The sequence below is a fragment of the Acyrthosiphon pisum genome, chromosome X (genome assembly GCF_005508785.2).
Source record: "Acyrthosiphon pisum isolate AL4f chromosome X, pea_aphid_22Mar2018_4r6ur, whole genome shotgun sequence".
NCBI lineage: Eukaryota > Metazoa > Arthropoda > Insecta > Hemiptera > Aphididae > Acyrthosiphon > Acyrthosiphon pisum.
This window is the reverse complement of record NC_042493.1, coordinates 80463939-80489327: the sequence shown is the minus strand read 5'-3', so window position 1 is coordinate 80489327 and position 25389 is coordinate 80463939. Positions and strand designations below refer to the sequence as shown.

The 25389-nt window shown below is 31.8% G+C and overlaps 2 protein-coding genes across 2 annotated transcripts; both read right to left on the bottom strand.

Annotated features, from left to right (window-relative positions):
* Positions 1 to 153: 153 nt before the first annotated feature.
* Positions 154 to 5262, bottom strand: LOC103309118 (protein bric-a-brac 1). Its single transcript, XM_008183792.3, has 3 exons — positions 5127 to 5262; positions 1232 to 1682; positions 154 to 1086 (listed from the first exon to the last, which is right to left on the bottom strand). Exons 2-3 carry the CDS (start codon positions 1630 to 1632, stop codon positions 714 to 716), a joined length of 774 nt encoding a protein of 257 aa, XP_008182014.1. The 5' UTR covers positions 1633 to 1682; positions 5127 to 5262; the 3' UTR covers positions 154 to 713.
* LOC100160135 lies at positions 5233 to 16397 on the bottom strand. Its single transcript, XM_008183793.3, has 11 exons — positions 15850 to 16397; positions 14963 to 15553; positions 14685 to 14887; positions 12928 to 13464; positions 11675 to 11863; positions 11428 to 11561; positions 9801 to 9994; positions 9471 to 9692; positions 7475 to 8596; positions 6610 to 6927; positions 5233 to 5521 (listed from the first exon to the last, which is right to left on the bottom strand). The coding sequence occupies exons 1-11, from the start codon at positions 15929 to 15931 to the stop codon at positions 5268 to 5270; spliced, it is 3846 nt and encodes a 1281-aa protein (XP_008182015.1). The 5' UTR covers positions 15932 to 16397; the 3' UTR covers positions 5233 to 5267.
* Between the last annotated feature and the right edge of the window lie 8992 nt (positions 16398 to 25389).

Below are 25389 nucleotides of genomic sequence, written 5' to 3'. Positions count from 1 at the left end.
TTGTAAATACATATTCATGCATACATAAATACATAAATACATATATATTATGTAAAATTATAATATATATATATATAATCGTTTATTCAAATGTCGCGTCTTATTGTTTTATTATTTTGTAAATAGGCATAAAACAAAAAGAAAAGTCGCATGTGCGTGTAGTCATAAGAAGATTATTTGTTACAATAAAAAACAATCAATTATACAACAGTTGTTTTCTTTTGAATCGCAAATACTAATTAAGCTAAAATCTATGGCTGCTAGACTGCTAATGTCATTTGTAAAAATATCACCTTAAAAGCTACAATATTTTTCATTATTATTATTACAATATATAGTCAATATCAAAGTAATAATCATATGTATTTTAATTATAATATAAATACTCAGTGTAGCCAAAAAAATAATAAATAAAAATAAAAATCACCTAATTAATTAAAAATGTTACAAGTATTATGTAATCAATAATAATAAAGTTCGATAATCATAGTGTGTGTAATAGTAAAATAATAATAATAGTACAAAAAAAAAAAATAATAAAAATAATTTTAGCATATTTAGGTTCAACCTATAGAAAGGATTCGGATTAAAATTAATATGATTATTGTTAATGTATAAAAATAAAATAGTACGATGATGAAAAAAAAAAAATTGAAATTCTAAATTGTCGTTCAGGTGCCAACAGCACCTAAGACCACACAAAACCGTGGTACTTAGTGATGACTACTACCGCCACCACTGGTACGTGATGACATTGAAAGCGCGCCACTAATACATGGTGCTACTATCGGTGCTGCTGACTGATTCGACATGGCAGATGGTTGTCTATTGCTACTACCGGCACTACCACCGGTAGACATGTCAAATGGTGTAGCCGACCCTATAGATGAAGAATTTCCTGATGTACTACCGGTTTGTGGTGCTGGGGATCCCGTGGTCCCTGTTGATCCTAATGGTGTCGCTAATGATGACGCTGCGGCAGACGGCATTGCAAACGATATACCGAGAAGCGCAGCAATCGGCTGCCAGGGCTTGCGTGCTGATCGCCTTAGTTCCTTACCTGTCATTCTGGCTTTCCTCAGTGATCTAAATAATAAAATACTTGATAATATGACTAACAAAAATAATAGGAATGATAAATAGTGAATCATCTAAATACGAAAAATTAAGTTAACATTCTTACAATACCGCACAACATGTGTGGTGGTCAGAGCCATAATAGTTATCGTACCTAGACAATGTGGTGCATCTATAATACAGGTCGTCCGGAGCGTCCGTCCACGAAATTACATGCTTTCTACCGGTCCGAGCCATTGACGGTGTCCTATAATGATTATGTTGCTGATGCTGCTGTTGTTGTGATTGGTGGTGGCCGGCCGAGCTACTGGATTTACCACCACTTCCAGTGCCGGTCAATTGTAAAGGTCCTCCACTTGATGTACCACCTCGCTGTTGTTGCTGCTGTTGTTGATGTGCCACGATTGATGCCAGCATTCCATCTACAGCCCCTCCACCGGCTCCGCTACCCCCTTGTGACGTTGATGAAGGTTGTTGGTGCTGCTGGCTGTGGTGGTGGTGACCAGTAGATTGCTGTTGTTGCTGCTGCTGCGAGTGATGTTGCTGCCGATGCATACGTTTTGACGGTGGCCCGGCTTGTGGTTGTGGTTGCTGTTGTACAGATGCTACACAGAAAAAACATTCATAACTACATTGAGATTTGTACAAATAGTCCCACTCCTACTCTCCTATTTTATAACCTGCACATTATCGTATAATATAAACAATACCACTAATTATACTATTTTACCATTAACTTAAAACCATTAAAATTGTATTTTAATAAAAAAAAAAAGAGCCGCAAAGGCATAAACTTTCTTATATTAAATTAAATTTAAAAAATAAATAATAGTAGTCAGGGGCGGGATACCGGGAACTTTCCCGGTGGGCCGCTGCTCAAAAATGATTTGTTATTATTATATAATTATTAGTTATAAATTTTAATAAAATAGTTAATAGGTATAAATACAAAATATAAATATTTTATATTTTAATATCATAACGCGTGTGCATGAAAAATTGATATTCAACTGGCTGATACTCCACCCCCATCCCAACAACCACAACAATTATTATTTATAACTTCATATATGACGTAAATTATATCAATTGATTAATCAAGCACGGTTATAAGTTAATATCCAGTATTCAGTAACCACGTATTAATTACTATCATAATGTTGTATAATATAATATATTTTATTATTAATGTGTTAAATTGGCTGTTAACTTGATAGATACAGTTTTGTATGTTCAGCGTTTTTACTTGTTTTGTATTTTATCTATGAGCGTTGGGTATTTTTTTTTGTTGATTTTCAATATCTGCCTATCTATTGAGTTTAAGTATTGGTTGTTGGAAATGGAAAGCAAAAGAAAGGGTGGTGCCGATAAAATGAGAGAAAGAAAAAAAACTCTTAAAAAATTCAGGTGAGAGCTGTGTGAAGATTAACCAATGCTTTGCATCAAATTATAGTGACACTGGTAAGTAAATTAAATTCAAATGTACCTCACAAAATTGTAGATTTTTTGTTTGAAATGATGGTGATACTAAAATTTAAAGGGAATCATTGTTATTTGATTTATGAGTGTTTGATCAATAATTTGAATAATATATTATTTTAGTTATGCATGTGAAAGATCATTCTCAATTCTGAAGTACATCAAATCACGGCTGCGAAACACTATAACGGAATCGAAATTGGAGGCATGTATGCTGATGAGTGTAGAGAAACAGATTTTACTCGGAATTGATAACAATGACATTATTTATATTGTTAAAAATCACAGTAATTTATTAAGATCTAAATTAACCTATTAAAATGTTTGATTAGATGTTAAAATATAGATACAAAAAAATAAAGAATGTTTAATTTATTACAATATCTTACACATTACTATTACACTTTGTGTTATTGTACCTAATGTTAATACTAACATAGTAACATAGTAATATAGGTAATTATAAATAATTTATACATTATACATTTTAGTCTATAATTCAGGTCTTCATGTAATAATAATATAAAATGTACTAAAAATATGGAGAATCTTAAGTTGTTTTCTGAGAAAATTGAAAATGTGTAGAGGATTGAATAAAACGTTGGTATATTTGAGTTTTTACATTTTGTGATGACGAGAAATGGCAAGGGCCGGTCAAAATATAGATTTCCCGGGCCGAAATGTTGCCCCAGTCCGCACCTGATAGTAGTGATGGTATTCAAATACAGATGAATACTCAAACCAAAACTACTACTATAACTAAATACTAAAACTAAAAACTCAGGATTTCAAGTTTACATAAGTGAAGAGAATTTTTGTTTCTTTTGTGGATTCGTTCCAATCAGTACAGACAATTCCAAAAAACTCGTTAGATGGGTACAATATTTTTAGTATCACAATATGTACTCGGATTAATTGCTAACACTACTCATAATGCATGGAGCGATTGAATGATTAAGACATGTACTGTGTAGATTACTAGGTTCTCGTTTCTCCAATCTCCATTGAATCTAATACATTGTGTCTATCATTGTAGCAGTACAGTGTACACGGACTTCACAACTGGAGGGCGAACTAATTTTACAATTTACCACACAATATAAATGTATTAACTAATTTATTTTTAGCAGAAACATAAATGTAAAAAATCACTTCACTTTATATTCAAAAAATTATTATTATTATTATTATTATTATTATAAAATAAAGAAACTGAAACTTCCAAAATTAACTTAGGTACTAGCTTAAGTCTTAAATAATTATATGGATGAAAATAAAATATTACATAGTTAAAAGTGTTTGTACCATCATTCGTTATAATTAATACTATACATTGCTCATTTGCCAGTTTTTTGGTAGCACGAAAAATCTACTAAGAGTAAATATTTCGTGCTACCGAAAAACCCACCAGTGAGCAATCTATAGTATTTATTATCAATGGTAATGTTTGTACCACATACTAAGATATAATGAACTGGAAACGACATGGTTGGCGAGGATCGGGGGACGGCCACGAAAAGATATCACTTAGCTGATAAGAACACTGTTCTTGAAGTTTTCAGCGCTACCGATGGTTTTATTTGGCTACACAATTTGTACCTTGATCGGTGTTTTATACAGAGGGCGCTGTGAAATCTAGGACCAGTCCTATAAAAATTAGATTGGCCAAGACCAAATATTTAAGACAATTTGTTGAACCGGATCAGACCAATTCCAAAAATATATTTTTCAACCCAGACCAATTTTAAACCATGCTTACAAACTTTTTATAAGCCCAGACTAGCTCAGCTAAAACACTAAACAACGTTTATTTTTATAATTTCCTGTTTTGATGGAACATAATAATATTATTATTTAATAACCGATAATAAGGCATGACGAGTGAATGGCCGTATTTTAAGAAATATCCGTTATAAGGTAGTAGGTACATTATGATATAAAAAAGATCGGACCTGACTACATCAGTTATATTTAAAAAAAACATATTAACCAAACCTAACACATTATTATATGACTGTGCCTCGAACTGAACACCTAAACCAAGAATATAAAATCATATATAATCATCCCGGGACCGGGCTGATCTTTACTAGAAACACATTACAACCCCCTGCTCTTTGCCTCTTGAACATACATTCGGGGCCATGATAAGCTGTTCGTTTCCTGTCCATTATATCTTGGTCCGTGGTTTGTACCGATGGAACGAATAACAAAATTTACCCTTTTCTCTAGTGTTGGGGACCATTTTGTACCTTGATACTATGTACCGATGAACCATTTGAGGAACAATCATATTCGTTTCTACTCGTTACTTTGGAACAAGTACTAAAATAACTACCCATCACTAGTTAACAATGTGTGAATCTAGAGTTCAAATCAGTGGTTCTCAACCGGTTTACCTAAGACGTGCCCAAGTTTTCCCAAAATAATGTTGAGAACCACAAATTTGAATCACTATGATTTATTCTTTTCTTAGGCTTAATAATTAAGTTAATTATAAAAATATTTCTTCAGTTTATTACTAATATATACGTGGTATAAGATATGTGCATTAGACTAAAGACACTCACCGCCATCTGTTTCGTATAGTCGTCTCTTGTTGGTCGACGACGAAGAGCCTTGTTGTAGTTGTTGTTGTTGTTGTTGTTGTTGTTGATGTTGCTGCTGCTGCTGTTGTTGTTGCTGTTGGTAGAGAGCAGCGGCTGCAGCTGCTACATCAAACCCCGCTGCCGATTGATCATTTGACGAACCAGACACCCCCGCAGAATTACCACTACTGACCGATCCTGGGGGGTCCCCAAAGCTCCGAGTATTGCGGCTGCTGTAGCTGGATTCAGTCCAACTGCTGCAGCAGCCGCTGCTGCAGCTGCAGCCGCAGACGGATTGTTCAATGCAGAAGCAGCAGCTGCTGCAGCCGCAGCAGCTTCCTGCTTATTAGGCACTCGTTCGTATAGCAAACTGCCATCTACAATTACGCATCCGCATATATTATTAAAATGGTAATATAATGACTAATGAAGTATATCATTTTAATAATTATTCTTTGGAATAACTACATTTCAAACTACAAAAAATATGTATTATGAAGGTCCATACCACCGTTATACTGAGTGATTCTTTTATCATTGAACACTCATTATTACAAAAAGTGTAAATTTTTTTGAAAATATTTTTTTACATAGTTTCAAGTTGCTTATAAAACAAAGATTTTTTTAAAAAATTATATTTTTAAATATATTTTTATCCTTTTAATTTTTTAAGAAAAACGTTGTTTTATAAGCGACTTGAAACTATAGAAAAAAATATTTAAAAAATTTACACTTTCTAAAATAATGAGTGTTCAATGATGAAAGAATCACCCGGTATAATATATATTATGCTGATATTCGTGTTTTTCTCGATTATCACATATATTATACAGAATTTATCCATAAAAGATTTAGATGGTCAAGGAAGTCATATAACTTAAATATGAATTTGCAGTGGTACGCTAAATATAGGGTGTCCCATAAAGTGCCCAACTTTTAAATCGGCAGCCCTGTTCTTATAATTTCTAGTATCTACTATTACTCCGATTTAATTAGGAGTTGTTGACATAGATCTATTAAGTAATGGACAGCCGCACTTAGAGAGACAAACCAGTGGACGAGATACGAAAGAGAAAGAACCAAGGTTGATATATATATATATATATATCCACCTTGGAATGAACTATGAGTTTGGGAATATCATGGCCACGATATATATATAGAATACATGTAAAACCACAGATATATATAATAACTAGATACTGACTTCTTCTTATTAATGATGCTGGCAGACATTTACAACTTGAGCAATGTGATAATATGTAATATGATAATAAACAACAACATTTCATATCAAACGAGCCCGTTGCCAATCAAAACGATTAGAATTTATAAACATTGCCCAAGTGACAAAATGGTGTTGGACATCATAATTCAATAATGTTGTTGTATATGGAGTCGGGTATATATATATATATATATATAATATATATTTGTGTCTAAAACACATTCAGTTAATACTGACCCGGTGCTTTTGGTGGCTTGGGGAACGCGACACGTCCACCTGTTGATGTTCTTGAAGAATGTTTGCCGTGTTTTGATGAAGATGAAACATGATGATGAGATGACTGATGCTGGTGCTGCTGGGATGGCAGAGACAGCCAATCTGGCACAGCAATATCAGCAGCGGTTGCTGAACTCATTCCACCACGGCCTCTCCTAGCCGCTATTAATGCATTGGCTACTCGAGTAACTCCTGGTCGGCGGGCATGTGCTTTAACAGCCGCAGCCCTCAAGTACGCTCTCAGTTCATGAACTGGAGCATGTTGCATTGACAGCATACCTGAAAGATAGCATATTCCAAATTACATACACATATATCGATAAATTCCAGTATATAACTATTACCTATTCAATCTAAAATGTTGTTTATATAGTACAGAAAAATATTGCAAACATATTGTGGAATAGACTGTAAGATTGATGGGTTATTGGATTAAAATTTAAAAAGTTATTTCAAGTATTTCAGGTAAATTCTCAAAAATCTAAATGATCACTTCAAACTACCATAAATGGTTTTGATTCATTTAAATAATTTAACATAAAACTTTACCACAGTTAAAAAAAAATAGTATTATTAAATTCGACTAAATCAAGAGAAATGTCCATCCATTGTCTCCTCACTTTATCTTAGATAACTGTATGTATTAAATTTAATAATAAAACAAGTATCTAAGTATATACAAATTAAATAAATAAGTTATAATGTAAATTCCTATTGACATTTTTAGTTTTTAATTTTCCCAAGTATTAAAGTCACTCTTAAATAACCTAGGTTAAATTAGGCAATTAATGACATTAAACAAAATGGTATCATACTATATACTTACATTCGTGTTTGTAAGAGTGTGCCGTTTGTGGAACGCAAATGAATGGTCTACGAGCTACGTTCCTAGGACGGGCTAAGCATCCAGGCTGTACCATAGCTGAAGCTATTGGCGATAACACTGATGCTGTTTGTGATCCACTAGATGAAGCTTTTTTCTGATGGTGCTGTTGCTGTAATAGCGCGGCAGCTGCTTGTTGCGCAGACCGGCGCCTACTTGCTTTTGCTAATGATGTGCATCTCAAATAAAATGCTGTTCTTGTCTTCATAACTGGCCGCCCAGTGGCAGTAGCTACTCCTCCTGTTCCAATAACTGCAGTTGTTGTTATGCCTCCACTACTTGTAGATAGGTTATTGGGCTGCTGTTGTTGTGTAGTATTCGATGCAATGAGATTAATTACTTGATTGGCAGAACTACTTCCGATGGAGTGTTGAATCGAATTGCTACTGTTCAAGTTTAAAGGCCCTCCAGAATTGTGGTGGAGAAGTCCTGCGCCAGAAATAGTCTGCTGCTGCTGTGGCGGCTGTGGTGATAATTTTCCACTTCCACCGCCATCAACTCCAGCACTGCCAGAAGATCTACTGCTACCACCAATTGATGTGATGATAGCACTAGGACTACTGCTGCTGTTGGAATTTATCCCGATGCCATGCGCTGTACTATAATGCCGTAGTAGTTGAGACTTACTCTTGAATGGAGCTGCTTGGCACCCAATAATAGTGCACCTATGAGCAGTTGTCGTTGATCCAGATGAATTAATATGTGGTTGATGTAGTAATAGACCACCACCACCTGGTGAAGATGCTGCAGATTGATGTTGTTGTTGCTGTTGTTGTTGTTGTTGTTGCTGCTGTTGTTGTTGTTGCTGTATATGTTGTTGCTGCTGTTGTTGTTGTTGCTGTTGTTGATGATGGTGAAGCTGTTGATGGTGGTGGTGTTGCGACTGATGATGATAACTGCTATGGTGACTACTTCCACCACCACCAAGGTGCATAAGGTGGTGGTGGTGATGGGGTGGAGTTGACATGGTTGGTCCGTGTGACGAAGATCTACCACCACCAGCTGATACATTCAAGTTCATTGCTGCTGCCAGAGAGCTGGACGACGCATTTGAATGCGGTCGATCTGTTTACAAACATATCAAACAAATTGATTGAAATATATTTTAATAGACATTTGTTAATATTTTATAAAAAAAAAAAAGAGATGTTTTTAATTTATTTCATTGACTTGTCAAAAATGTATGACACAAACATTCTCAATTAAGAAAACAAAAAAGTAAAAAAAATAATTGCAGAACTTTCACAAAAGAGAATAAACATAAATGGTAGTCAGAACAAAAACATAAAACTCAAAGATAAAATGCAAGTAAAAATTTAGTTGATTTATTTTAATATTGAAACGTAAAAAGGGGCCTCTGTAGTGGTTTTCATATCGAGTAAGCGATTCACCAAAAAATGGAAAAATTAACAAAAGCAGTGTACCTAAATATTTTGAATAAGAAAATTCAGCATCACTCATTTTGACCTCGACTATGAGGGGGCCATCACTGAGCTGCAGATCAAGCCTGAGAATTATAAATTAATAATTTTTTTATATTAATAATATACACCTTTATATCTTGTAATGACAACCACGTTAAAGGATTCAATTGAAAATATACCTGGCATGCATTCATAATCCATGTATATTACGGTAAATCTAAGCAAACGGCAAATGGTGTTATTGACTTATCACTAGATATTATTATATTATACTACATTAACTAAGTGCTTATTCATAATATCTAAAAATTGGTGTCAGTATTGAATTTTAATATCTTATAAAAATAGAAAAAATGTTGGTAGTAGCCAAAACATCATAATTTACCGTAACATATACAGATTAAGTAAAGTATTAATACTTGTCATCTACTCTTTAGAGTACTCTTGACTCATTATTCCTTTGTTCCTGCTAAGAAGTATTAAGCATAAAACTTAAGATATATCATTATTACTACCTTCGTCTCCGGACATGCTCTCTCCTCTTGCCGCCGCAATAACTTTTTTATCGGAAGTAGCAGTTCTGGGACCTCCATATTTTTTCCAATGAGTCCAACACTCGTGACATAATGTATTTGGTATCACTGAAGACAATCCACCATTTTGTTGATGATAAGATATTGCTGTTGTTCCGGTTGTAGCTCCTATGGTGTTTGGATACCATTGTTGCGAGGATACAACTATGTTCATAGTTATAAGTAACACAATTATTATTTATTTTTTAAGTATTGTCTATATGATGTATATGTATATACACAGAACTGTGTTCTATATAAATGCTTTCTCACCATCACATAGATCACACAATCCAGGTTGTAATGGTCCCTCTCCTGTAATAGACAATCCAGCACTGCCATTTTTGGGGGAATACAACTCTACAGCTGCTGAGTTACCATTTACAAGCTGCTGTTGCTGCTGTGAAGATTTTATTGTTAGACCAGATGTTATAGCCTGCTGCTTTCCACCACTTGTTGTTCCATTACTATATAGAATAAAACATAGAAGATCATAAAACTGTTGTTGTAGATACCAGTGCGTACCCAAAGTGGGGAGCTTAGAACTGAAGCCATCCAAAAACTATTTTTACATCCAGCGCCACAGTCATGGCGCGAGCTAAGTAAAAAAAAATAATAACTACACAACGGTGTGTGTATAGTATATTGAAGCATAAGTTGTCTATTTAAACTGTAAAATACGGGTAAATTTGTTAGACAACATAACTAATTATCTAATGCATCAATTAACCCCTAGTAAACTCCGAAACATCAGAAATATTGTGTAGAACGTGCTTTAATAAAAATCATCAAAAACGTACGTTTAAAAATTAAGTTATAAATGAAAAAGTGTGAATTTTTTAATGGAAATTTATATTAAATTCGGAATCACAATAGCCGTCGTCATTGTTGTAGCATCAGCGTTACCAATGTTACCAACAATATTACCATTCTTATAGATTATTGTGTAAATACTCAATATTTAATAACAATAAAAATAAGTGATATCACAACAAAAACCTTTCGTAAACAATCAATAATTTATTTACTTGGCGAGGAATTATTTAGAATAGTATATAAATATTATTAAGTTATATTTTAATAATCCTTCGCCATTTAATTATTTTGTTCATCGCACTTTGTTTGAAATAATTCCTCGCCAAGTAAATGAATTATTGATACAAAATAAGTTTACTTAAATTCGATATACTTAACATTTATTCATGATATCACATATTTATAATGCTTAAAGATCTTATATTTTTTTTTCTTAGCCATTTTTACACGTAGTTTATGAAGGGTTTTTGTTGCGATTGGATTATGCATTATCAGAGTGTATTGTTTTGTCACAAATATATTACAATTGTAATGTTTTTTTTTTCAATTTGATTATTATGTTGGACACAGATTAATAATTAAACATGATAAAGATTGAGGGAATCGCTGATCGATTATATTGTTGATAAATTATTTTTAATTTATATACTGGCAGTAAGGTTGGACAGTGTAGACTGTCACCTTTGATTGATAACGATGATAAAAATCAGAATTTTTATTGATAGTCAATGTTATGAAAGTTGAATTATTGGTAATTATGTAAGGAGAAATAGGACAATTTGTTAGTCCCCTGAACAAAAATTCTGAGTGCTTGCTTTGTACACTAATATGTGTCAATACTCAATAGTAGGCCGAAAAATAACTGAAAAAGCAACAACGAAATACAAATTTATACACTAGAGCTTTTCACAGATAACTACCAAGTGTTAGTATCATGTGAAAGTCGATTTACAAATGATATTATGATCCACTACGTTTGTAAATAGTACTATTTACAGTCGTATTATCCGCTAATATGTAAATGCTTTTAACGACATACTCTATATATAAACAATAAACATTATATATTACAACAAATACTCACTAAGAAGGAATATACACTTGTTTCAACTTGGATTCTTGTTCTACGGCCTTAACACGCTTCTGCTGCACATACCTGTCAGTTGTCTTCCACATGTAATAGTACTCGACTATGTTTTTATGCGTTTTCCATGGAAGCTGTAACACCATGATTAATATTGATATTCCGAACCACAAGTAGTGCATAGTACATATAATAAGCAATAAATACTGGAATTGAAATAAAGGCAATAAAAGTATGATATACTAACAAAATCATGACGTATGTCACCAAAGTCCTTGCCATACTTCTCCAAAGCTTCCTCAAATAAATTTGCTTCTGACGCTGACCATTCTTCCATTTCATCACGGCATAATACAGGTCCCGTACTAGGCACTAGGGAACAGGTGGCAGTACCCAGATCATAACCATGCCTATGCAGTGTGTCCATTGCATGAAACTGTTGTTTTAATAACAAAATACATGTAGAGTTAATAGCAATAGAAAACTAACCTAATACGACACTAGTCAAGTTGAAAGAAATATAATACTATAAAATGTAATTAATTGTCAGGGCTTAGGACTTGTTGCGTTTTAATATTCTTCAATAATTATAGCTGTAAAATGTTCAATATAAAATAAAAAATTTGTTTTGAAACATATTGAAATTATATACAAAAATGTATATTGTATATGTTGCCATCTTCCATTTGGAAAAATTTAGCAATTTAATTGTTATTTTAGCATATTTACGAATTTTCACGCTTTATTTTAAGTAAATACATTTTGATAATTTACAATATTTATTTTTACTGAATCGACTGGTATAATATGGGTAATAATATAGTCATAGCAAAATATTTTTTTTTTGACTTGTACACTTTATGAAATTGAGATCAGCAATATTTGGTTACACAAGATTATAATTTGCAAAATTATAAATTTAAAGACATTGTTAAAACTTAAAATTGAATAAATCAAGCCATTTTAATATTTTTAAATAATTTTGGATCCATATTTCAATTAATTTATGAGCTTATTTTAGTGCAATAAGTCCCAAATCTTATAAATTACCATTAAGAGGCTGCTGCACTCGCATGCGTTGTCTCCGTCTTACAAATGTACGACATAGCAAAAACTGTTTTGCACTGAACAACTTTACTTCCTCTGTATTTATAGTAGAATCACCAAAATTCCACAACGCATAGAAAAGAACTTAATCTATGTCATGACGTTTTAATTTTTTTGAAAGCCCTAACAAATAGTTTTTAATTATTAAATGAAAAAAAAACATTATGTTCTCAAACTTATAACTTTAATTGTATTTATGTTATTCAAATAATAAAACACTACGACACAGATACAGTTCTTCCCTATGCGTTGTGGAATTTTGGTAATACTACTATAAATACAGGGAGTAATGTTGTCCTGCGCAAAACAGTTTTTTCTATGCTGTACATTTGTAAGATGGAGACAACGCATGTGGGTGTAGCATCCAATTTTGACATGTTATAAAAAACTAACCAATGTGATGTCTCGTGATGCAGCAGCCGCTGACATATGCAACGAAGGCTGTTTCACTGAACTGGTGCAATCTAAGGCACGAGCAAATGTGCCCAATGATCGAGAAACAACCAAAAACTGATCAATTTGTCTATCTGTCAAACGATTCCACTGCGGCCGACATGTCCATATCAAAGTCTCAAGATCAGTATCGCTTTCCACTGTCACTGCTGTAACTGTTCCTATTGCTGTCACTGTAGTCACTGCAGTAGAGGATTTTTCATCAACATCTTTATCATCCTCGTCGTCATTGTCTCGACTGCATTCTGTAACCATAGGCTCTTCTCCATCACCATCAGTAGTGTGTTCTTCTTTTACTATTTCTCCTTTTATCAGTGTTGACGTTGTATCCTTTGCATTTATATCACCACTACTACGATTAAAAAGAGCTTTTGGCGGCACCTCAGCCTGATATTTATGGCCAACACGGATTTCTCCCTTGTCGGCCAACAACGTCTTCTGGACAGGATCAAATACCAGACAATAGAAAAACGTGTCCTGTTAAGATTAAATTATTTTATTTATTTAAGAAGGTATTATACAAAATTGTTAAATACGAGTGAAGGCAACCCTTTTTAAAAATAATTTCTTAGATTTCATAGAGATAGGCGTGTATATTTCCATCCTCAAACTATATAAAACAATTAATATTCTACCTCGTCATACACATAATTTGTAGGTACCTACCTTATTTTTTCAACTACATAGTGAATGGTAAGTTATTTTAAAAAATTGAGATAAAATACTACATTTTGTTAAGATTAATAATAATTAATTAATTATGACATAATTTACGGCGAACAGTGTTAAAGTATTTAATTTAAGCGTTTAATATCATTGATAAAGAAGTTTTTAAAAATTTAAATACCAGATATGTATGATTGAAAATTTTGCAAATAATTATCATCAATGTGTTATATTAATCTATTATAAGTTATGTATTATAATATTTACATGGTATACTTCACATCAAGTAATAATTATATTTTTTTAATATTACATCAATATTTTAGAATTTATCCAGTAATAAGTTTTCAACAAAAATGGAAATTACTACCACTGAGAATGTATACATAATTTGTTTTTAAATCTTTGTCACTGTTATATAATAATATTTTAGTATATTAAACATATATTAAAAGTATTATTTTACCAAGGATACACCAAATAATATCCCTACAATGTAGTAGTATTCAATAATGCAGTTTTATAATATTATTTAATAATGTGCACCAACTGTTTATTACTGGGTAAATTAAAAATATTAGTATGCATCAGTGATAATTCAGTAAATATATATCAGTTAATAAATTCACTACATTTTCAATTAAAATATGCCTTTTTTTTCAGTTTGTAATACATATTTGTACAAAACTTTGAAAATTAAAATACTATACTTTATGAGATACAGAACATCTTAAACTATAATTTTTAATTTAGTGTGAAAACAGAAATGTTCATTATAATGTTGATATATTAATGGAAAGATAAACCTTGGATTGACCTTTATCCAAATCAATATTGATACCTAACAATTTTTAATACAGCATACAACTTATAAAAGTTTATAAGTAATGTACTCACATCATCAGTGTAAAAATCATCAGATATAATAATTTAAAAGTTTCACAATAAGAATTCATTTTGACATTAATAATTAATTTATATAATTTTAATAATATCCAAGCAGACGCATAAAAGATTTTTTCAGTACTTACTTCTCTTTCTAAATAACTGTCCAATGACTCAGTCTCATTGTACAATGTTACTGTGCACTTTCCACGTATATGCGTTGCTGCCAATGTTTCCACCTGTCTGCTTAAGAACAACTCACGTTGTTTAAGCTGTTCACCACGCCACCAGTCATGTTGTGGTTGTGTACCTTGCGTTGTCTTATCTTCATCTTTTCCGATATCCGAAGCTATTACATACAATAATTAATGTTTGTACACAGTATTTAAGCCCCACAATACACAACAATATAGAATATATTTACATTTATCATTGGTTTCAACCTCATCACCATCTACTCGAGCATCTCCACTTTTGACAACCGCAGATACAGCAGAATTAGTTTCTATTTCTTCTGACATTTCAACATCCTGCTGTTGTTTCTGTTCTTCTTTCACAGTTTCATTAATTTCAGATGTTTCTATTTTACTGGCAGTTTGTTCTTCGTTCTGGTGCTCTTTTTTTACTACTGGTAGGGCCCCACCAGCACTAGTGTCTTGTTCTTTTTTATCCGTACTAGCATCTTTATCAGTGGCTGAGGAGGATTTAATTATAGATGACTGCTTACCACCACCTTTAATAGCACTACTTCCACCAGGAGATAATGATAAAGTCAAAGATAGTTGCTGCTGCTGCTGGTGTTGTTGGTGTTTATCAGCAAGCGCGACGAGTTGAGCTGGCAGGTCTCGTCTCCTATAGAAACACATGACTTTGGCTTCAACATTACCTCCAGCAGTCTTATTTAGTTCTTCAATTCTACGTATTTGGAAAGGCTGCTGCTGCTGCTGCTGCTGATGCATAGATTGTTGCTGCTGCTGTTGCTGTTGCTGCTGTTGAGCCTCAAAGTATACATAATCTACAAAAAGATAAGTGTTTGTTAATAACAGAATATACATAAATACACACATCTTCCTATATGGGATATCGGGACAAAATACAACTAAGGGCCGTTCTTACAATGTCTGGTTATGTTTCGGTTAAGACTAACCAGCAGCATTCTATCGGTAACATAAAATAAATTCTGCCGGTTAGTGTTATCAGACACTTAACCCAACATTGTAAGAACAGCCCTAAGACTGGAAGCGAGTACATCAGACATTGACATAAACCATTTAGACAATGTGTCTACACAAATTTAACAGAAACACTCACCTCCAACGCGGTACATGTTGCTGCCGCCGGCACTCGAGTTGTTGGTATTGACGTTGTTACTGCCACTGTTGATGGCCGCCATGAGAGTGGCGAATATTGCTAACACGAATTTTATTCTACTGCTCGTTGACACTCAAAATAACTTTTCGTCTCTAACGGAAATTTGACGTCAGACTGGTGTTGCTGTCGGGTAGGTCAATTGAAAATATGTACTGGCTGCACCAAGCCGCAGACGCCGCTTAGGGCATCTTATAATTGTCGTGTATAGTGAACCGCCACCGCCGACGCCGCCGGCCGGTATAATGTTTAGACGTTATTGACGTGCAAATACCGCCGATCGAGCGGGGCAATTTACGCTGTTGTGTCGGACAACGAAAACACAAACAATACTCGATTGTAAATAAACAAACGGCGATGACCAAACTAACACGTACATACGACGTCGGTGTTGTTATCCTTTGCAAACACACACACAAACACACATACACACGTCACAAACACACACACGCACACACATACGCAGCAAGAGCACACACACACGCACACGCGCGCGCACGCAAACACACACTCACACAAATACACGCCGCACGAGAGCACACACACACTCTCACACACACGGACGCGCAAACACACGGCACAACACGCTGCTGTTTTGCGGTTTACGACGCGATACGCGACGGCGGCGCGGCGTAGCGTTTGTTGTTATAATTTATTATATTGTTGTAATTGTCGTGTAATCACTATTAGCGCAGTGGCGTCACCTCCACAACCGGTATGGAGGCAACCGCTACCGAAGCCCTACCCTTACGGCACCTATGCACTGAGGCACGAACATAGTATTACAATAATTACGCTGCTGGCAGGGATACCGGTAGCTAAATAGGTTAAGACTACGAAATGTCATTTGGCATTTGCTATTTGCACTAAATTATTTAAATTTGTTATTGATAGTAATTGTACTAAAAGTTGCTGCTTGAGGAAGTTGGTTCACTTTACTGCCTACGACTAAACACAAGTTAACATACATTATTTAAAAAATATTAGGTAACATTTAAAAAAAATTATCATTTTAATAGACTAAACTAAATGTTAGATTTTAAAAGTTGTATTACATTTTATACACATTAGTTTTTCTACAAGGAAAATATTTATTTAGAAACATTATAGGAAAATAAAATGAACAATAATTGTTGTAAGTAGAAACCTATATAGTGATAAATAGCAGATTAAATCATTGAATATTAGCACCAAAAAACTCTCATCAATAACTCTTTAGTTGCATCTTGCATATGTCAGTATAACTTACACAGTTACACGACTGTATTATTAATACTAAAAAAGGTGGGTAAGTGGATGTCGCTCTGCTGTACAGTAAGTTACAAGTGAGTCATTGTAATAAATGGTGTTAAATTTGAATTCTATGATAAAATACCTATCATTGTATAAGAAAAACAATTCTGAGCGAAAACGGTCAGTCAGCCGATGATATTACTAAGTATATTTAATGATATTATTGTGAAAAAAGTAATTTATATATAACCTATTTACGTAGAACCTTGTTTTAAATTTTCAATCCTTGACTGTAAAAGTTGAACATTTTATAAATTTTTAACTACAAAATAATTATTAAATTTTAAATTTGATAAATTTTGTCAAAATTCAAACTTTAAATGCTTATAAAAAAAAATTGTGCCTATGTATTTCTAATATTTTTCAACTGCTATTGTAACAATATATCAGGAATCTTGCATTTTCACACCTTTTTACCCAACAAATAAAATTGTATTGATATTTATAGAAAACAACTAAAAAAATTGAAAACTGACAGTGTCCGTAAACAGCTTAAAAAGAGTCAAAATATTTTCAAAATCTTAGATTTAAAAAGAAAATTTTTCATGAATTTCTAATTCAAAATAATTTACAAATTTTCTTCATTTTTACTTATTTTGTCAGTATTTGAATTTAAGATGCTTATAAAAAAAATTGTGACTGGATTTTCAATATTTTTCAAATGTCATTGTAACAATATATTAGGAGCCTATTGTATTAAATTGTCAAGCTTTTTTATCCAACAAATAATATTTTATATACATTCAAACAGTGGCGGCGCCAAGGGTGGGCCAGGGTGGGCCCACCTTAAAAAGTCTCAGGCCCCCACGGTGGCCCACCCCAAAAATTAAATTAAATTATATTAGAATAATGTTATTAATAATTTTGTTGAAAATTTCATGAAACACGGGTTTAGATTATTAAACAACCATGGTAAAGAAAATACATCAAGGGAAAACATTCTAGTTTTAGATACTTTTGGAATATTGCATTGTCTTGTAAGTTGTAAGAATCAAGTAATAGATTTATCGACGGAGACGCGCGACGTACTGCTATCTATAATCTACTGTTACCTACTGTATTTTTTTAATTTTGTATAATCGTATATTCGTATATTGCATATAGTATGTATGGGTTGACCCCCCTCTCTGCACAAGTGCCTGTCATGTCATCACTATTGTTTATATATATATATATGAATATATCAATTCAACAATTTGGCTCTCCCTAAAAAATTTGGGGCTCAGCCTGGCCCACCTGGTACTAAAATTCTGGCGCCGCCACTGCATTCAAAGAAAAAAAACTAAAAAAATTGGAAACTGAAAATGTCCGTAAGTAATTCAAAATATTTTCAAAATTGTATCATGTATAGAATGCAAATATAAACGACCAGTGAAAATTTCATGTATATAACGTATGTTCATTTGTTTCAGAGTTACATCAAAAACTAAAATCGATTTTGTGGAAAACCGATTTTGCATAAAAATTGAGAAGGTGGACATTTGCCCCTTTCTGACTTTAAAAGCGGCCCACTACAATGCACAACAATAATAATTGGTACATACCTATCATAATCTTGTATAGTTTAATTTCTAAAATCTAAAATTAATACAAATTCGAAAAACAACAACCGATTGGCACTGTTATTAATAATCATTGATCACGAACTTCAGTTAATTTGTGACAGTCGTGTATGATTCAACTATTCTGCGTATTGTGTTAATATTTTAGTTGAGTAACTTATTCTACCAATGTTAAAATTTATTTTTTTTGTGACGCGTGTTTACATTATTCTTTTAATTTGGGCAAAATATGACTTAAAAAAATTAAATGGATGGTGCGGCTAAAAATATAAAATGACCTCAAACTGCTCAAGAATCGAAAAATAATTTCTGGTATGTTTAATAAACAGACAAAAGTTGAGCCGATAAGCAAGCAATAAAAAAAAAATATATTATAATTTAAGATTATATTAATTTGTAAATACATCGTATACAGTGTTCTAAAGTATTTGAGTAAAAGTATTCAAATACTTTTTTCCGTATTGAATACTTTTTAAAATATTTTTATTTTTGAAGTATTTGAACGGTATTTTAAATACTTTTTTTTATTATTGAATACTTTTTTTATTCCTTTAATTCTTTATTCATTGTTAAATAATAATAATATCATAATAATATTATATATATTTATCATTTATGAACAATTCCATATCGGTTTTAGTTTTCGTCTATTAATAGCTTAACTAAATATTTTTTACTCCAAGAAACCGTCTGTTTATCGTCGACATCGACGACGATCGCAACGGTACGTTTTCGGTACCAAATACCAAATACCAATATAATACATTGTAGCGAAATATAATACGAACATTAGGTATGTCATACACGTATGACCGTACGTGTGTACGGAGACAACATATGTGATATGCGGTGACGACGTACTTTTAATAATAAGCTATATATGGTAATGGTATATAACATACACATTGATATTGATTGATTACTGATTCTGCTTTACAAAAATATTATTACTTATTAGTTATTAGTAGGTACTATAATACCTAATAAATGTTCTTAAAATGCAACACTCAAATGTTCGATTGATATAATATATTATGAATTATATTGATTTTTTGTTTTGTTTTGAAAATTATTTTATAACAGTATTTTTTACAACACTGCCTATATAAGAGTAATAGAGTATGGGCTATGAGTGATGAATCAAGTAAAATTGATTTATAGATAATGCAGTTCAGCAGTTGATATATTTTCAAAAATAAAAAAAAAGAAGATATCCTAATAAACTATTAATATTTTTGTTTATCAATACAAATCCATATAATAGTTTGTAGATTTTTAACTGATATAGGTATACAATTGTTTTTCTAAAATATCTGCTATAACGTATACGTTATATTTAAAAATGATGTTACCTAGTCAATAAAAAGGGTAGATACCATAAAAAAATGTAAGTACATATTACATAATATATAGTTGTTAGCAAAGCTAGCAGTTTCTTTTTTACCCATTCGGGCCGGTCAAAACATTTGCCCCCCTCTATTTAAAACTGAAATGACGCCATTGGGACATTACATATTGATTACTCCAATTCCAGTTAAACAAATATCGATATTATACCTAATTTGAAGAACAAACCATAAAAAATATCAAACTAACTTTCAATTTTAAAATATCTATTAATTATTAAGCTATTAAGATTAACTGTAGCGATATAATATATTAATATGTGTTTTAATTCTATGTACACAGCTGCAATAGACTATATTAATTAATGTGGAATGTATGATGTGTCTATATGTGGATAATGAATATATAAGGGAATATAATATACTATACATATAATCATTGATTATAAATACTAATTTATTTTATAGCACTACAATGGTATAATACAATTACACAAATAATCGTTCATCGTCGTTTTAATCTAGGTTCAAATCATTATGACAACATTAATAAATAATTTGTTTTGGCTCTATTTTTTTAACGATAAATTTATACTTATTTCTTAAGGGGTCCGTATAATAATATTATAAAAGCGTGATATAAAATAAATATAATCTGTTTAATATGTAAAAATTAATGTTAGTCTGTGTCTTGTACTCTATGTCCTTTATGCATTATTAAGCCGTTCATCCGATTGCGATGAAATTTGTTACCTACGGAGATTTAGAACTTGGTGAAAAAGATAATATTATGTAGGAAATGTAGGAAATGTTTGGGAGGACTATGGACGTTTTTGGGGGGGCTTAGCCCCTAAAGCCCCCCCCCCTATTTGCGCCTATGACAAGGTCTGAGATTATGATGTAGTATGACATCGGCCGTTATGATAATATTGATACGTCATGATACATAATATAGACTCAGAAGAAGTTATTGACATTATAAAAATAGTAGTGATTTCTTAAATAAAAAACTGTCATATTAAGTTTTGGAGTTTCTTGTATGTTCTACCCTTATAACTTATTCAAGTTTGTAATTTGTATAATGTGCTACCACTGTCACAATTGTTTATAATGTCTTATATCAAATAACATATATACATTGGAATATAATATAATTTATTGACATATTATATAATATATTAATAATACATGTATAGTATATGTAAGTAACAAATTAGGAATATTAAATCATATAATGTACCATGTTTACATGCATCCATTAATTTGATTTAACTTGATTCGTATTGAATCAATTCAAATTAGAGTACAAGTATATTATATGCACGTAAACCCGTGTTAGTATAATACACTCCCACCAAACCAGTTTATTTTGCAACATTTACATACACAGTTTAAACTGATTGAAGTAAACGGAATCGATATTATACTGAATTAACATCCGGGAGTTAACTTATTTTAATTGTGTTAAATCGGTTTTAGTTGTGAATGTAATCGTAGTAGTATTTAACCTAACTAAAATTATTATTTTTTTTAATTTAACTACATTTCCACTAAATTGTTTGCATTAATGGTGTTTTGGGCCGGTGAAACGAAATTCTCCCGGGCCGGTTAAAATTCAGAATCCGCCACTGGTCAAATTTAAAAAAATTGCTACCTACCTATTTCATTTTCGAAAGAAGATTTAACAGTAAATGGTTTATTCACAAAATTATCCAATTCCCCTATGACATTAACTTTTCCTAATATTTTAATTGCCATAAAGATATATGCATGTATACCATGTTCCAGCGCTGGTATCTCTGTTCTCAAAAGCATTAAAAATTACCTACGATCAACACGTTCACAAGACAAAACTTCTTCCTTGACGCTATTATGCATTGAAAATGATATTCTCAGAAATATATAAACTGGTATGATACAATTCACAATTTATTATCAGTAAAAATACACAAGAAAAACTTTAAATAAAGCTAAATAATAATGATAATAATTTAAATTTAAAATACATGATGTATTTATTTGTGTGTTTTAATTTCCTATCTATTTATATCTATACTATTTATTTATACAAGAAATAATAAAAGTTTTGAACTTGGTCAATTTTTAAGATAATGTTATTGTTATAAAATATTTAAAATTTTAAACATAGTGTACCTATTTCCTTAGTCATTTATCATTACAATAATTCATAGTTTGGTATAGAATATACCTACCATATAACATGAGACATGAGTTTGAAATTAATAATGATATGTAGACATGTAGTGTAATAGTGTGTGCTATAATTTATTAATTTGTACTAATTTGTTGTTTTTATCAATTTATATACATTGTATCTGGTTGATGTATTTAAATATATTGTAAAAGGAAATACCTAAGTGTAGGAAAGAGTGGATGACTAATGAGTAGGTTAGGTAGGGTTAGGTGGGTTAGGTAGGTATAGTTTTTTTGTAATTATATTGTATAATGTTTGTCCGAGCGTAGCGAGAAATTTTTTTTTAGTATTTTACTTGCAGTAAAAAAAGACGTATACTGAATTCCGGGAGTCATATTTATATGTTTGCTCCCCCATACATTGTCCTTAATATGGCTTTGGGCGTCATCTTAAAAATGACGAGAGTAGTACCTACCTATATATTATATTAAAATAGAGATAGGGATAGTAAAAGGTACTTATTATATTATACATATAATATATGTCTGGGCATAATATATCATCTAGGCGGTTGCTATAACATTGGGTAGGTACCTATCATAATATTATTCACACTAAAATGTCTATTAGTCCAGTCAAATTAGACGAAAAAAGAACTTCAGCTAGGAAAAATTCACACCTAGCTGAACTGAAATTTGGTACACACCTTTATAACATTGTTGTAAACAATGTGTAAAAAGTCGCCATCTCTATCATGTACGCATCAAAGGTCAGGATATGGTCCTTTTTTGAATATTTCGCTTTTCATGAGTTGTACAATAAAAAGTTCTAGTTATACATTGTAGAGGAAGTAATTATCTACAAAAAACGGGGTCTTATGACATTTGTATGTAAAAGTTATAGTTTTTACCTTATATGACCATCAAATGTACACTGCTTATAATGAAATATGAATTTTTCGCTAAAACAAGTAGCCTTTGCCCTTTATACTGGTTGTACAAAAAAAAAGTTTCAGACGAAAATTGTAGCGGACTAAATTGTCTACAAGATGGTTATATATATATATTCAATCGCACTTGCGGTATATAAATTTCAACGTTTACATAAAAAATCACTATAATATTCCATATTCTATATCAGTGGTCTTCAACCGGTGGGTCGCGACCCATTTTTGGGTCGCGTAAGCTTTAAAATTGGGTCGCGATACGTCTTATTTTTAAAATAAAAAATAAGTTTAATAGATGAAATAAATAAAAATGCAGTTTATATAATCTATAATATAATGGATATCAAATCAGGGTATATTCAGTTTATTCAGTTATAATAGGTATTAGTATACAATATAGGCATTAAGCAATTTTAGCTTTGTTTTTCTACAAAGCTTACGTGGGTCGCGAAAAATGTGGGCCTAAAAAAGTGGGTCGCGAGTCCAAAAAGGTTGAAGACCACTGTTCTATATGTATGTAATATAATAACGATAATAAGAATGCATTCGTTTCCACACCACCATTGAGGTAGAAGCACGGCACGTTTTTTTTCATGGTTCCCCAGTAGGCCTAATCCATTTATTCAACAATTATATCATAGTAAAGTTATCTAATAGTCAAACAAAGTACCTAATTAGTATTACATTTTATTTATTATTAATCATCAACTTCGCACTCGTCTTCTTACATTTCTTCTTCAATTTTTCGCCATGTTATACATATTTTGTAAGACGGAGACAACACATACGAGTGTGAATCTATAAAAAAAAATAGGGAAAAAAAGCTCTGTACCAACTACAGCTGTTTTTCATTAATTATTAAATTATTTTATTATATTACTATGCATCGAATTTATTATCCTAGGTAATACATTTATTTTATTAAAAGTAAACTATAAAAAATTACATCTAGACATCTAGTACATGACATTAAACAATAACTAATTATATAACAGTTAAAAAATCATAAAACATAAACCATAATCCAAATTTATATAATAAATAGTTCAATAACATTCCCTAACATATATTACTTTTATTATAAAATATTATACAACTATACAAGTATAGCTGCAATCTGCATTTTACATTGTCAATAATTGTCATGTCATTATTTTGTACATAGGTATTTTAAAAAATGTTTAAAGGTATATATACATTTTTAAGTAATTGCAATTTGTCGTTTGTATATAATTTAAAAATGTGTAAAGCTAAAAAATTTTAAAAATTTAAAAGAATGTAAAATGTACACACTATAGGTAGGTAGTAAAAAAGTACTGCGTATTTAGTTGGTACGGGGCTTTTTTTACCGTATTTTGATATCAAGACTTTTTTCCGAATACCGCAGGGCAGAGCATATTTTACATACAAAGTATACGTGGCACTAGTGCCCCCCCCAGTGATATTTGAATGCTACCCAGTGATGGGTGATCGTGCCACTGACCAACACATTCTCATAACGACCGATGCCAATGTAAATTATTATGTACCTACATAATATGTAAAAAACATAAAACTATTTTGAGCTCTCGACTCTTGTATGGTCTATCGCAGCGTTAAGGGATCTGAAGCAACCATTTTTTCCATACATTTAGCTCAATAAGCGAAAGAAAATTAAACATACTTCCACGATTTCAAGTTTGAAAAGTAAATTTTGTTTGTATTCCTCTTTCCTAAGTTTGCTCGGAAGTGGATTCTTATATTTTTCATTTCGTCGCTATCTACAACTAAGTCAATTTTAAGGGGATTCGATACTGTGATTTTCTGTTTTCGTCTAACACACGCGTGACATAGTATTTTAGATGTGTTTTTTGCCAAACATACCAATTGATCTAATGAAGCGATAAGAATTCTGAAAACAGATTTGAATTCGTCATCAAGTCTACTTGAAATCGACTTTCCCACATTTTTGATATTATCTCCCAATTTCCAGAAAAAGTTATATAAAAAAAGAGTATTTGAACATTTCTGTATTTCAATTTTTTGAGAAGCTAAAATCAAAAATCAAAAATGTGGGAAAGTCGATTTCAAGTAGACTTGATGACAAATTCAAATCTGTTTTCAGAATTCTTATCGCTTCATTAGATCAATTGGTATGTTTGGCAAAAAACACGTCTAAAATACTATGTCACGTGTGTGTTA